At 33.4% G+C, this 15,012-nt stretch overlaps 1 protein-coding gene and 1 long non-coding RNA gene across 2 annotated transcripts in view; one reads left to right on the top strand and one right to left on the bottom strand.

Moving 5' to 3' along the window:
* Positions 1-5,196, top strand: part of LOC145098520 (protein GLUTELIN PRECURSOR ACCUMULATION 3-like) — a 7,806-nt gene extending 2,610 nt beyond the window's left edge. The window contains exons 2-13 of the mRNA XM_079036153.1: positions 2,958-2,986; positions 3,094-3,190; positions 3,282-3,337; positions 3,438-3,545; positions 3,642-3,698; positions 3,869-3,960; positions 4,041-4,125; positions 4,235-4,387; positions 4,494-4,561; positions 4,684-4,786; positions 4,876-5,001; positions 5,060-5,196. Coding sequence (XP_078892279.1) covers positions 2,958-2,986; positions 3,094-3,190; positions 3,282-3,337; positions 3,438-3,545; positions 3,642-3,698; positions 3,869-3,960; positions 4,041-4,125; positions 4,235-4,387; positions 4,494-4,561; positions 4,684-4,786; positions 4,876-5,001; positions 5,060-5,196 — 1,111 coding nt within the window. The remainder of the gene's footprint in view (positions 1-2,957; positions 2,987-3,093; positions 3,191-3,281; positions 3,338-3,437; positions 3,546-3,641; positions 3,699-3,868; positions 3,961-4,040; positions 4,126-4,234; positions 4,388-4,493; positions 4,562-4,683; positions 4,787-4,875; positions 5,002-5,059) is intronic.
* A 4,259-nt stretch (positions 5,197-9,455) lies between these two features.
* LOC145101915 (uncharacterized) lies at positions 9,456-10,563 on the bottom strand. Its single transcript, XR_013705922.1, has 2 exons — positions 9,897-10,563; positions 9,456-9,823 (listed from the first exon to the last, which is right to left on the bottom strand). It is a non-coding gene; the product is annotated as an uncharacterized LOC145101915 (long non-coding RNA).
* Between the last annotated feature and the right edge of the window lie 4,449 nt (positions 10,564-15,012).

The following is a 15,012-nucleotide window of genomic DNA, read 5'->3' as shown; positions in this document are numbered from 1 at the left end:
GCAATCTCATTTGTGCGTAAAAATATAAGATTTGTTTCAGTTATGGTTCGTTAAATCATTTTGAAATTCTGAAAAGATAAACTAACCTAAATAGTACTCCAAACAATGGTCAATCTCTTCGAAACACATATAACGATGTTTTGTGTAACCTTTTGGTATAAGTTCCTATCATGTATTTAGTTTTCATGTATTGCATCATTTTAAATGGATAATTTTTCCAATATTGATATTTTTTGGATTTATAAGTAATGATCATATATTAAGTACTGTTGGTGCTGGGAAACCACCAAGGAGTAATATAGAATGTAAGAAGGTTAAAGATGAGGATTATTGTTGTTGTAGTTTCGAAGATACCCCGTGCAGCAGAAGCCTCAGTGTTTGCATTAAAATGTTTACAACGGCTAAGTATTGTTGTATTTACTCAAAGTAGTTGTTATCACATTATAATTGTTGTAACTCATAATATACGAATGGCTTACCTAGCCTTTTTCTATATTTCGTTTGTGGGTTATTGTCACACCCCCAAACCAAAAAGGTGGAAACCTTCGGGGCTGGAGGACGTCATGTACAGTATCACAACAATTGCATCATAGTATTCCAAGTAAACACAACCAAAACATTGAATATATATGTATTTACATTTGTTTGATACATAGTTTGTTTACACCAAAAGTATAGCAAAATATAAAATACGTGACTCTATACGCTCCGTCTTCTCAAAAGCTGCAGAAGTACCTGTCTACTGATTTCCTGAGAATACAAGCGATTTTTGCAAGAGTGTCAGCATTAAAGCTGGTGAGTTCATAATCATGTTTTTGTAATGAAACGTGTTAATGAGTTAGTGAAAATGTTTGTATGTTTCCAAGGAAATCTAATATTTTTTAACATCGGTGTTCATTACTGTGTTCCATAAAGTATTAGTTCGTATGCCTGGTTACCACCAGATGTATTGTAAAATGTTGTTTTGAATGAAAACCCCTTTTGTATGAAAACTCTGGCAATCACTAGTATGTATAGAGTATTCTGTTTAAAAACCCTGGTTGCCACCAGTATGTATAGTAGATTCATTTCTTAAAATAAAACTATGTATTTTATCCCCTGGAAGTCCTCCAGTATAATGTGTAGTAGTTTTATTGATTAATATAAAACTAATGAAGAACGAAGTCTCGTAAACAAAGGTTAGTTTATACTATTGTGAGTCGTATAACCATGCTTGATATGACTGATGACCTCTACGACATTCTTCAGGCATCGAACGATATGATATTTGTCATCACAGGCATGCCTGCCTAACTGTAGCTAGCAACTTAGATGTGGGATTGTCAGTCCCAAATAGATCTATTCACAAATCTCACGCTCTCCCTCCAGGAGACTCTGGTTACACTAATGATAGGATTTAGTAGCACCCTGAAGGGTACAATTGAAGTGATGTCTCACAATCCTGTATTAACTTGTTTACGTGTAATTTTGTATCGTTCTCTTATACTTGAAATCGTATGTATGCTTTACAGATTAATAACAATTATATTTAAATAATTATTAGTATGGTACTCTTGTATTCAGAAAGTAGTAATGTATACTATAAACTATATCTGCCATAGTTTATACGATTGTTAATGTAAAATCCTGAGATGGTAAAATTGTGTATTGAAATCCCAAACTATACCTATTATAGTTTGCTTGTGTTTTAAGTACTTGGTACGTGTATTGTTATGAAAACTATGCGATTATAGTTGTGATTTGAAAACTTCCCTTACGCTCAGCATGTTAAAAAAGGGATAAGATATCTAAATACTTTATAAAATATGGTAATCTTTTGGTTGTATCAATTGAATAAGTTTTAAGTCTTGTTGTAATTTTGTGTATAAGTTCACAAAAACTATTTGTGTGTGGCTTGTATCCCACCCTTAAAACGTTAAAATAGTAAAATCATAGGGGTATGAACTCACTGTTGGATACGTGTATGTGCCAGACAACTAGAGACTGGAAATGAAACTACAAGAAAAACAGTCTTTAACGACGCGCAATCAATGACACGCGCTAATAGAGGATACGCATTTGTGTGTGCCCTAAAAATCGATGTCAGTTTTCCAAAATTTGAAGGATAGAGGACACACATTTGTGCGTGCCCTACGATTAGTGTTAAACAAAACAAAATTAAAAACACGGAGGGCACTTATTTTAAGTGTGTGTCGTCTACAAATGTTGCTTTATATTTTTTTAACAAAACGCGCGTTTTTAAAGAGGGATCTAAAATTCTAAAATTTTGAATACCCCGCTTCTCACTCTGATCCTATGGGTCGCCTTATCTCTCGCACAGAGCCATTCTCTCCATCCTCTCTCTCTCTCTCTCTCTCTCTCTAACCCTAGACACAACCACTAGCCATTCACGTTCCTTCTTGCTCCATATTTTTTCTCTTCGTCGGATCTATCTTCTTCTCCCCCGACGCTATCTTCTTCTTGCTCCATAAAATAAAATCGGCGACCAAAGAATCAGGCTCGCTTCTTATTTTTCTTTTCCGTCTCCCACAAAAATCCTAGTTTCTATCACCGCTTCTTGTCCCTCACAAAATCTTCCATAGAACCGGCGACTGGGGGTCTGCGACTCTTCACGTTGACAACGTCCTGCTACAACTCACGATGGGGCCCAAAGGTGAAGCAATTACATAACATGGTTGACTGCTCTGGCATATTTACTTTCGTATTCATCTTCTTCCTCTATAGCTTCCCCTAAATACAAAATTAATCACACTGTTGAATTAGTGAATTAGGGGTTAGGGTTTTGAGTGATTTGGGGAGAAGATGGTTGGCTCTAATGACCAAAAACTTCCCGGAATTGGGATTGAGAAAATAAGATTGTGTGGAAGGAAGTTGGATTGACTACGTACTTTACTGGGCCTACTTCAACAACATAACCGAAGACACAGTTTTACTAACAAAAATACTTGAACATGCAGATTGGGAGACTTTTGGGTCCTAGATACTGGTAATTTATTAACTATAAACTTTTTTTACTCAACAACTATTAATTCCAACTTACTTTTCACCAAAGATCAAGATGCATACTTCATTCACATCGAATTCCATGTCCAGATATATGGCAATGGTCTGAACTTACCAGCTTTGGTGATTTACCTTCACCAAGAGATTTTACTGCTGCTTCAGCCATTGGGAACCATAAAATAGTAATGTCAGAATTGCTACTCACAATTATTCCCTATTTGTTACCCATATGTACATACATACCTTAATAATAATGGTCCCTTACATGCTTATTATAGGTATGGTGGATGGGATGGTAAAAGGTGGTTATCAGATGTATTTGTCTTGGATACAAGTAATGTTTCTGTCTTAAAAATCTTATCCTTTTACTTTTATTTATGTGTTTACTATTATGATGATGAATATTATCTTTATGTTTTATGATTTTTAAATAGTGTCACTGGAGTGGAGAGAGTTAGCAGTTATAGGAACATTGCCACCACCAAGGTGTGGTTATACAGCCACTATGGTTGAGAAACGGTTGCTTGTATATGGTGGCAGAGGTGACCTCAAATTCAATGCCTGTTTTTTTTCTATTCTTTTTCAAAATATTTAATTATTTAATAATGATTCTAATCATTCTATTGATCTTTTGGCAGGAGGTGGAGGACCAATCATGGGTGATTTATGGGCTTTAAAGGGTCTCATTGAAGAAGGTATGGGTAATGATGTCTGGATAAAATGCTATATACATAAAGTCTGTTACTTTTATAGACCGAATAAACCTTCTGAACGTGACTAAATGACCATTTTACCCTTACTTCCCGTAAAACTATATTTTCTTAATACTAACGAAGTATCTGTTTGAATTGTTTGTGTAAGGAAGATAACGAAGCGCCTGGATGGACACAGTTAAAGCTGCCCGGGCAAGCTCCAGCTGCCCGATGCGGGCATACTGTCACCTCTGGAGGCCACTATGTTAGTCTCCTTTTCTTCAAATTTCAACTTTTATTAACATTATTATTATTATTATTTAAAAAAAATTATATCTTTTTCAGCTTCTCATGTTTGGAGGCCATGGAACCGGTGGTTGGTTGAGTCGCTATGATGTTTACTACAATGACTGTGTTGTTTTAGACAGGGGTGAGTCAGTGTCAGTCATTTTCACATAAGATTTAAAAAAAATAGTTTATGTTCTTTTGTTATATTTTTTTATTGTGTGTTGTGTTATTGTGTTTTATTATCAGTGTAGTGTCTGTGCAGTGGAAACGCCTTGCAACTAATACTGAAGCTCCTGCTGCGCGTGCTTACCACTCCATGACATGTATTGGCTCACGTTATCTCATATTTGGTGGCTTTGATGGAAAACTCACATTTGGTGATCTATGGTGGTTAGTTCCTGAAGGTATTTAATATTTATTATTTATTTACTTTTCAAATTTTCAAATTATCCATAATCCATAAAGTTTTAGTTTATCTCATTCACATGAACTTTATTTATTAAATCTTAGATGATCCTATTTCAAAGCGATCAGAAGTAATTCAAGAGACCCGGAATGACTTCCAATCTAAAACAAAGGTATCAGTTCAGCAACAAACTTTCACTTTTTAACTCATTTAGTCCCTAATTGGTTTTTTGAATTCAATTAGAGTACACATAAAAACAAAGTTAGTGGTGTACTGAGTCCAAAAAACGATTAGGTACTTGTAAGGAAGTTGGAGGAACTGAATAGTCGCAGGTATTCAAGGAGAAAAATGAATGATACTGCTGATCTTGTTGTGGGTTTGCCTTCATTTGCAACAGGTAAACACAAATGATGGAAAGTTTTATGAAAATATTGTATCATCTTCTGAAATTGGTGTGTTAAGTTATGTGTTTGGTCATTTCTTCAGGTATAACTGATGACGATCTTCGTGAATCTGCCTATGAAATCCTTCTGGCTGCTGCAGGAGCTTCGGGGTACCTTCTCTCTCCGTTTTGTTTCGTAGCCTTATCATATTATTCATGGGCATGTGTAAGTAAATTTCCAACTTTAACTAATATTGATGTAAGATGTTTGATCCAATGTTGTGTTAGTTAAGTTGAATATGTTGGAGGAAGGACTTGTGAATCACCCAGTTGTGGGATTTGGAGAATCTGGTCACAAAGCAAGTGAAATGAGGATTCTATTGGCAAGTATTGAAGAATCTGAGGTTAAAATGAGATCTTTTTAGTTTTTACATATGTTATGCTCTATTGCTCTTACTTTATCATTTTTTAAATTTGTCTTATTTCAGTCATTTGCACCTTCTGTGGGTGAACTTCAACGCATAGAATGTTTGAGATCTTTGAGGGAGATTGCCATTGCACTTGCAGAGAGGCCAGCTCGTGGTGATTTAACTGGTGAAGTATGTCATTGGGCAGATGGGTATCATTTGAATGTCAGATTATATGAGAAACTTCTTTCCAGCATTTTTGATGTTCTAGATGAGGGGAAACTAACTGAGGTATGTAAATTTTATATCCAATGTTAAGCATGATTTTGTTATAAATTGATTAAATTCCCTCCCTCCACCTGTACCTTACAAACCATGGTAGCATGATTAACATTAAACTTCTAATGTTGTATTTACTAGTGGAGTTAAATGCAAGAAGTGGCAACATTATTGGGTAGCTTTAACAAGCCTTAAGAAAGAAATGGAAGTAGCATATATGATGATGATGCATAACAAACAACTATATTTTATGAATGTATGCAGGAAGTGGAAGAAATACTTGAACTTCTAAAGTCAACATGGCGTATCTTGGGAATAACAGAGACTATTCACCACACCGGTTATGCATGGGTGCTATTCCGCCAGGTAATAACAAATCATAAATTAGTTTATTATAGTAATTTCAAGAGCTATAAATTTAAGTTTTTTTTTTCTTTTTGCAGTTTGTGAAAGCAAAATTGCTAGCTGGTAATAATGTACTTTATTTAATTAAAGTCCTCTTGCTTATTATTTGTCTATTTTAAATTCTTCTGTTGGTTGGTTATTCCTAGCAACTGGTTATGTTTAATAATCTTTAAAATTTTAATCCGACTCACTCAGAAACATTTGATTTCATTCCATTATTTCAAGACATACATAGAGTTATCGAAGGAGATAAATGAATGAATCTTTCAAGAAATTATCTCAGGTTCCATCTTTTTCTACAAATCACCCAATATTTCTACATATGACGATAATACCCCTATATAAATATAACATATTTATCTTTTTTTTCTTCTTATAGAGAACAACTTGGTTGGGAATATTTTACATGTGCATACCTACAGGAATTGCCCTTGGTTATGTTTATGGTGGATGGGTAAATTTGGCAAGAGAACAGGTTGGTTTATGAAATCCTTCATTTATTTTCATGATATTATCCAAACAATTTAATTTCCAATTCCAAAAATTTATTTATTGCTAACTTATTTACAAATTTTTCTTCCTTATTCTCAAGGAATTGGGCCCACACAAGGTTGGAGCACTTATATAGGAAGGTTAATTCATGTAAATTTTAAGTTTTGTTTTATGATTTTCAAGGTTCTGTTCGTTACATTTTTATTTTTGATTTAAATATTGTGTCTGATATGGTGTTTGTTTGGTTTTGGGTTTTGGTTAGGAAGTTTGAGCTCGGTAAGTTCGAGCAACATCTATGGTGGCCCGAGCAGCATCTATTTCAATATTGATTGTGTGAAAGTCATCTACTAAAGCAAGGTTGGTGTAAGAGTTGATGATGTGAACATTGTTCCAAGACCTTCAGTGAGTTATGATGATGTCCCTTAATAGCAACGTAGTATTAGGTTATGTAGTTAGCCATGATTATTTGTATTTGCATTTTAGTGCAATGAATTATCTTTCTTATTTATTGTATTTTATTATTTATTTTGTATGACATTAACTTTTATGCAATGGATTGTATTTTTTGTATATGGTATTTTATTTTCTATTATGAGACATGAAATGCAAATTTAATTTGAAAATTAGTAAACCTATAAATATTTTTTTTAAAAAAATAAAAATAAAAATTACGATACGCAAAAATGTGTGTCATCTTCATTTATGACATGGCCTTTCTTGATAGCGGCTTTAATGATACGCATTGCGTGTCATAAATGTGCGTCGTAAATGCGCGTCGTCTCTCGTTATGACAGGGTCTTCCTTGATGCGCATTTGCGCGTCGTCTGAGCGTTTTACGACGCGCAATGAGCGTCGTAAAAGGCCTTTTTTTCTAGTAGTGTGAGGACCCTCAAGTTGTTCTACGCGAAGTTAACGGAATCCTATTAATATTTAAACACATAATTGTATTTAAATTAGCGAATACATTAGTTAAAGTGTTAGAAAAACACTTGCTTTTGGTTAAGGAATGTTACCGAGACTCGATCGAAGAGGAAAAGTGGGTTTGCAACCAAGATTCTGATTGGGGCTGATTGCGGCCGTGAAGGGTTTTCGGCCTTGAACGGTTCTCTGCCCTTAAAGGGTTCACAACTCTTGAATGGTTTGTGGCCGTGAACTCAAGAACGAAGAATGCTTTATTTGATGAAAGGATGAATTCTTGATGCTCCACAGCGAGTTCCAATGTGAATTTGGATGATTTTCAGAGGATAGATTGAGTTTTCGGTTGGAGGTTTTAGAGAGGGAAAGTAGTGTTTTCAGCCAGCAGAGTAGAAATGAGGGTAAGAACACACACATATATATATATATATATATATATATAGGTTGGGTTCATGGTCGGTGGTGGGGTCCCCACGTCGTGAACGGTTTGTGGTCGTGAACCGTTTGCGGCCGTAAACACCGGAATGCACGAGACTTTGTTGATTTTCGATGAAAAACTTCATTTTTCACACGATTTTAGTCTCGATACTTATATAAATTTAATTAATTTATATAACCTAACTTGTTTTCAATCCTTATGAGCTTGACAAAATTGACAAAATAGATAAAATTCGAAATTTTTATTTAACAGGATTTGACTTTCGTTGACTGAAAAAGGTTCGGGTTATCACAGTTATGAATTTGTTAACACATGAAACACACACACACACACACATATATATATATATATACACACACACACACACCAAGGTTCTAAATGGCGTGAGGCGTGGCATGTCGTCAAGGACAAGCCTCAAGCTTGACGAGCCATGGTGTTTTTCAATGCGTGATGTAAGGTGAATTTTTTTTTATTAATTTATAATTATATTACCGATTAGAGAAGACATAACAATAGCAAAAGAACATGTCTCAAACGAAAAAACACGCACCTTAACACGCCATAACATGCCATGGCATGCCATATCACGCCATGTCAGGCGCCACGCCTAACAGCAACGTTATGAGGCATTTCGTAACGGTGAAGCCACGCCTCACGCCATGGCATGTCGTGGCGCGGCTTTTAGAACATTGATAAACACACACACACACACACACACACATATATATATATATATATATATATATATATATATATATATATATATATATATATCTTATCTTTATATACTTATAAAGGAAGCATTTTTCATTTCACCACATTCATTTGAAACTCCTATGATGCATTTTACTCAAACCATATTCATTTGAAACCTCTTATTTGAATGAATACCACTCAAAAGTCTCTTAATAACGATTAACCATTCAAAGGGTTTATAACTTATATAATATGTTTAATAAGTATATAATGGATAGTCTACTATAAAAGGCCAATCTATTTGAGTAGACACACAAATACCAATAACATATAATATTCACAAAGAAAACAAGTCTAAAGGTTTTTGTGTTGGTTTAAGGGCTTTGGACCATTTTTCGAGCTATTTATTATGATGAAGTTTTTAACTTGTAAGTTTGTTATATACTAATTTTTTTTCTTGGTTTAAGTATTCTTTTAAGACAATCATTGTATGTTGTGTATGAAATTTTAATGTATATTAGATTAGATTCATGTTATTAATCATATGTTATGGAATGTGTAACAACAGGTAAAAATTGGTCAGAGTTCGACGGTCAAACCACCGCGGACCGTTATGCAATAAAGACCAATTGCGTGAAAAATTTATGCTTATAATATATATTAAATATGTTATATTCATAATTGTTTTTAGAACATCTCAAAACGGCTCAAAACCCTTATCGTTGAGATTGAATCGGATCTTATAAATCGTGAAACTTTAAACGGATTTTCCCATAGTTCTACTTATCGGAATTAAGATCCGTTTGACTTTTTAGAAATCTTATAACCGAGATTATCAGTTGTCATTTTCAGAAAAATTATTTCATATCCGGATCAAAGGCACACAAATTGAGAAAGTTAAGAAAATATTATCATTTTTAAGATATTCAAATATGACATTGTACTTTTGACACGTTGAATCATACATAATTGAATTTAAACTTTTAACAATATAACTATAGAATCTATATTTATATTTTCTATCACATCACTCAATACATGTTTATACATATAGAAAATACATGTTAATACATACATAAATACATGTAATACATGTTAATACATACATAAATACATGTAAAGTAGTTTGCTTCTAAGGCTCTCTAAAAGTACAACAATAAATGAAGTATTTCTCTTATACACTTCATCTAACCCAAAACTATACACAATTGTGTTATACAAAAACACGCTCAAAAGCAAGACTCTTGTAGTCTTGTAAACTCTTCAAACTATGAAAACAACAAACCCACATAAGAAGGTTGTTCATCTTCTTCTTTCTTTTCTTCTTTGATCGTGGGTGGCTGCCAAGAAAACAACAAGAGGCCATCAACCTCTTCTTTTGGTTCTTTTCTTACTCATTCCTATTAATCAAAACAAACCCTATATATCCAATCTTTCATTAGTTCCTATCTAAACAATCAAAGAAGAAGAAGTTTTTGTGTTCTTCCTTTACCTGTTGGTTGAAACAATCCAAACACCCCTGAATGTTTTTGTATTCCCTCTGTGATTGTACCATTGGTTCAGAAAGAAGAAAACATGAGGGAGCTGCCGATTGCAGCCCCCACTGGCCGATGAAGCACCATCCAAACCCACCGTCTTCTTCCTTCTTCTTCTGCCAATCGGAGCCATTAAACCCCGCCCATGGATGTCGATTGTTGCTGTTCTGTTCACCGATTCCATCCGAACACCCCAAACCCGATCGTTGTTGCTTGTTGTTCTGATTTCTTTTCCGAGTTGTTGCTGTTGGCGACGGAATCACGAAGACCCAGGGATGAATCGTCGTTTTTGACGGACTTCTTCTTCCCTCCTCCCTGCGATTGAAATCCACCACCGAACCACCCCCATCGCGTTTTCTAAACCACCGGTGCCTCTTGGTTTCCTGATTTCGATCGAGTTCCTCTTCTCCGACCTGCCTTCGATCCGTTCTTCTTCCCCTTGGTTGCTGTCGCCGACGATGAGAGAAGGATTGCAGTAGGGCGTCGGAGCTGGGTGGCTAACCCTCGTCGCTGCTTGGTTCCGTTCGTTCTAATCAGACGCACAAAAGAAAAGAAGACGCGTCCCTTTGTATAATTGGAGAATGTGGCGAAATCAGCCCCTTCGTTTATAACTTCAAATTAAAACTAACCCCTTTGTCATAAATCCTTTCAAGGCAAATCCTATTGGACTTAGTCTTTACAAAATGGTCCTTATGCTGTTTTAAAAGATCAAAAATAGTCCCTTTTGGTTTATTTCATTACAAAAAGAAATTCTTTGAGTTTGATATTTTACAAAACAAACCCATAAATGTTTTAAAGCCCAAGAATGGTTACTTTGTGGTTATTCCCGACAAGATTCACGAAGTGAGCCTATATCAAGATCACGCATCGAATGTGAGTTTCTACGGCCCCTCTTTTACATTTTTAATTTTGAGGGGAGAATACATGAGTGTCTATTTAAAGCTTTGATGATTTTCAAGTTTTATACATAAAATAACATCATAATTTATTATTAGTTAAGATTTTATGAAAATAACAATCTAAAAGGTATAAAGCATTAATAAATTATATAAGTATTAGTAAAATGCTATAAATGATATAATTATACCTTGTTGTGATATATTAATTAATATTAAGAAAAATCACAAGATTATAAGTATTTTGATACGAAGATATAAGTTATTCGACGAATCATAAACTATAATACTCGTCGTATACACAAAAAAATATTGAGAAATCATAATAAGACATTATATACATAACAAAATATGTTATTCGATATATTCATGTACAAAGTAAAGGTACATTTTCTTAAAAGACTATAAATGAAGATTTGACAAATATATAATAATTAATTGAAATTGTTATAAAATATGATCAAATAACAAGATACATTATAGATAAAGAAAGACATGAGAATAAAAAGAACTTTTATTCCAATATTTGTGATGAAATCATCAAACTTTATAATACATAATATTCACTATTTATACTAGACAAAGAAGATGAAAGGTCGTGTATGATATGAATGCACATTATGGTGGTGCATAACTACACTCATAAAACTCATAATAATGTTTGCTATAATGCTCACTAATTATGGAGAGTAATGAGGGAATATGGAGAATCCAATAGTTATTCACTAAATAATAATTCATAACACCCCCCCTTGAATGACGATTGTATCATGCCTCGTTAAAACCTTAATCGGTAAAACCTCATAGGAAAAACCCTTTATTAAGGAAAAAGAGTACATGATTAATAATAGATATTGGAAACAATTGCCTCGTTAAAAACCTTGCTAAGAAAACCCGGTGGGAAAAACATAGCTAAGGAAAAGAGTACAATATGTTTCCAACTCCCCCTGATTAGCACATCACTTGATTTTCTTGAAGCACCGCATATCAATGTTTCGTACCATCGTTTCAAATTTCGATGTAGGAAGTGCTTTAGTAAGCCAGTCAGGAAAGTTGTTACTGGATTGAATTTTCTAGATGTTGATGGCACGCTCTTTTTGAAGATCATGAGTGAAAAAAAAAACATTGGTGATATATGTTTGGTTCTGTCTCCTTTGATAAATCTTTCCTTGAATGGAGCTATACAAGTTGTATTATCTTCATATAGTATGGTTGGAACATCCCTGTTAGAAGTTAGACCACAATTCTTGCAAATGTGTTGAGTTAAATTTCTTAACCAAATACATTCATGACTTGCCTTATAAATTGTTATAATCTCTACATGGTTAGAATAAGAAGCAACTAAATTTTGTTTAACAAAATGACAAGAAATTACGTTACCTCCACAAGTGAATAAATAACATGTTTGGGATCGAGCTTTGTGTGGATCAGATAAATATCCCGCATCTGCATAACTAATTAACTTTGCATTTTATAAATTTTATTAGTATAAATTGATATCTATTGTACCCCCGAAGATATCAAAGAATGTGTTTGACTCTATTCCAGTATCTTCTTGCTGGACAAGAACTATATCTTGCTAATAAGTTTACGACAAAAGATTTATCAGGTCTTGTATTAATAGTAAGATATATTAGTGCATCAATAGCACTAGGATATAGTTCTTCGGGAACAAGAAGATTTTCATGTTTTTTATGATGCTAAAGTTGGTCCTTATTTGGCATCTAATTGCCTTACCACCTTCGGGTTACTCATGGATGTGAGTTATTCATATAAAACCTTTTTAGCACCTTTTCTAGATATTAACGTACAAAAACTTCATTTTTGTGTGCTTAATTTGAAGACCCAAATAGAATTTCATCTTACCAAGATCATTCATTTCAAAAATTTCTTTCAAACAAGAAGTGACCTTTTCCAATTCCCTAGGAGTTCCAATTATGTTCAAATCATCTACAATAATATCAATTATAATAAATTCTTATCTGGATGTTTTTATGAATACACATGGGCTTAATGGATCATTTTTATAGCACTCTTTTAACAGAAATGTACTAAAACAATTGAAGCATATACGACCAGATTGTTTCAATCTATACAAAGATTTATTTAATTTTACCAAATATACTTCATGAGAATTAGAAGTTTGTGTTTCTGGCACCTTAAACCCTTCTGGGATTTTCATATAATAATCATTTTGAAGTGAACCATATAAATAGGCGGTAAATATATCCATTAGACACATCTCCAGTTTTGCATATATTATTATACTTATAAAATAACTGAATGTAATTGTATCAACTATCGGAGAATACTTTTCTTCATAATCAATTTCGGGCCTTTGGGTAAAACCTTGTGCAACAAGTATTGTTTTATATCTCACAACTTCATTTTTCTCATTTCTTTTGCGCACAAATACCCATTCGTGTCCCACTGTTCTTACTCTGTTTGGTGTACGGATTACAGGTCCAATAACTTTTCGTTGAGTAAGAGAATTGAGCTCTTTATTTATTTCATCTTTCCATTTTGGCCAATATTTTCTATTCATACATTTCTCAATAGATTTAGGTTCAAGATCCTCATTTTCTTTATAATCACATGCGGAACATGATATGAAAAATTATCGTCGACTTCTGTCTTATGTTGGTTCCGTCTTATTTCTGTCATGACATAATTTATTGAGATCTCATCATTTTCATTTTTTTCAGGTACCTTATATTCTTTTGTTATGTCATTGGCTCTTCTAGAGCTTCATTAATCTTTTCAAGAGATATTGTTTTCTCTTTTTGACCATCAATTATATTTTTTCCCATTCCTTTTCAAGGATTTTTATCTTTAGAACAGGTTGTTCTTTCACGCTTCAGGCGTGACTTAGATTCATTTGTAGTTGTATTTTTCCTTCTGGGATATCAATTCTAACTGGATCATTATAGCTAGTACATGAGATTTCATTTTCCAACTTCTTTATTTCTTCCCCTAATGTTGGAAAATATGATTCATCAAAATAATAATCATCAAATATAGCTATAAATAAATCTCCGGTTGATGATTTTAAATATTTTACTATAGATGGAGATTCATATGCAACATAAATTCTCATTCTTCTTTGAGGTAGAGAAATGAGTACATTAATTGCACATCTAAACGTCCTTAGATGGAAATATTTGGTTCCTGGCCGCAAACCATTTGAATAGAGGATAACTAATGATAACTGGTTGGCTTGATGTGTATAAGTGATGTTGCATATAAAATTGCATGCTCCATGTCAATGTAGGAAGTTTAGAATGCATTAGTAATGGTCTTGCAATTAATTAAATGTGTTTGATTAACGACTCAGCTAAACCATTTTGTGTATAAACATATACAACATGATGTTCAATAGTTATCTTAATCAACATGCAATAATCATTAAAAGCTTATGATGTAAATTCTCCAACATTATCAAGTCAAATTTTCATAATTGGGTAATCGGGAAAATGTGCCCTTAGGCTGATTATTTATGAAAGTAATCTTGCAAAAACCAAATTACAACTAGACAACAAGCACACATGTGACCCTCTAGTTGACTCATCAATTAAAACCATAAAATATCTAAATGGTCCACATGGTGGTTGAATTGGTCTACATATATCTCTTTGAAATCTTTCTTAAAACTATGACTTTCATACCCAACTTTGTTCAATGATAGATGAGAAATTAATTTTCCTTAAGAGCATGCAACACAAGAGAATTCATTAGCTTGAAAAATCTTCTGGTTTTTCATGGATTGATCACTTGAAGTTTCAATTTTTTGCGCATAGTAATTTATCCGGGATGGCCCAATCGGTCATGTCAAACTTTGAAGGTATTATCATACCTTTTTTATTTCCAATAGCATGAATCATTGTAATATTTGTATAGTACAATCCAGAGGACAATACATATAATTTTTCCAAAAAACTTTTCTTACCCGGTATCATTTTTGTAATGTTGAGATAATTTGTATTACCATCATTAGTTGTTTCAATATGATATCCGTTAGACCGAATATCCTTAAAACTTAATAAATTTCTTGGTGATTTTAATGAAAATAATGCATCACCGATTGTAATTATTGTCCCTTGTTGTAATATTATATTCGCTCTTCCGGAGCCTTCAATCATTTTTGCATTACATATTATTATATTAACGTTTGCTTCTC

This window comes from Lactuca serriola, chromosome 4 (assembly GCF_051521515.1).
Source record: "Lactuca serriola cultivar US96UC23 chromosome 4, Lser_US96UC23_V15, whole genome shotgun sequence".
Taxonomy (NCBI): domain Eukaryota; kingdom Viridiplantae; phylum Streptophyta; class Magnoliopsida; order Asterales; family Asteraceae; genus Lactuca; species Lactuca serriola.
Note: the sequence above shows the minus strand (reverse complement) of the source record. Positions and strands in the feature narration are given on the sequence as shown.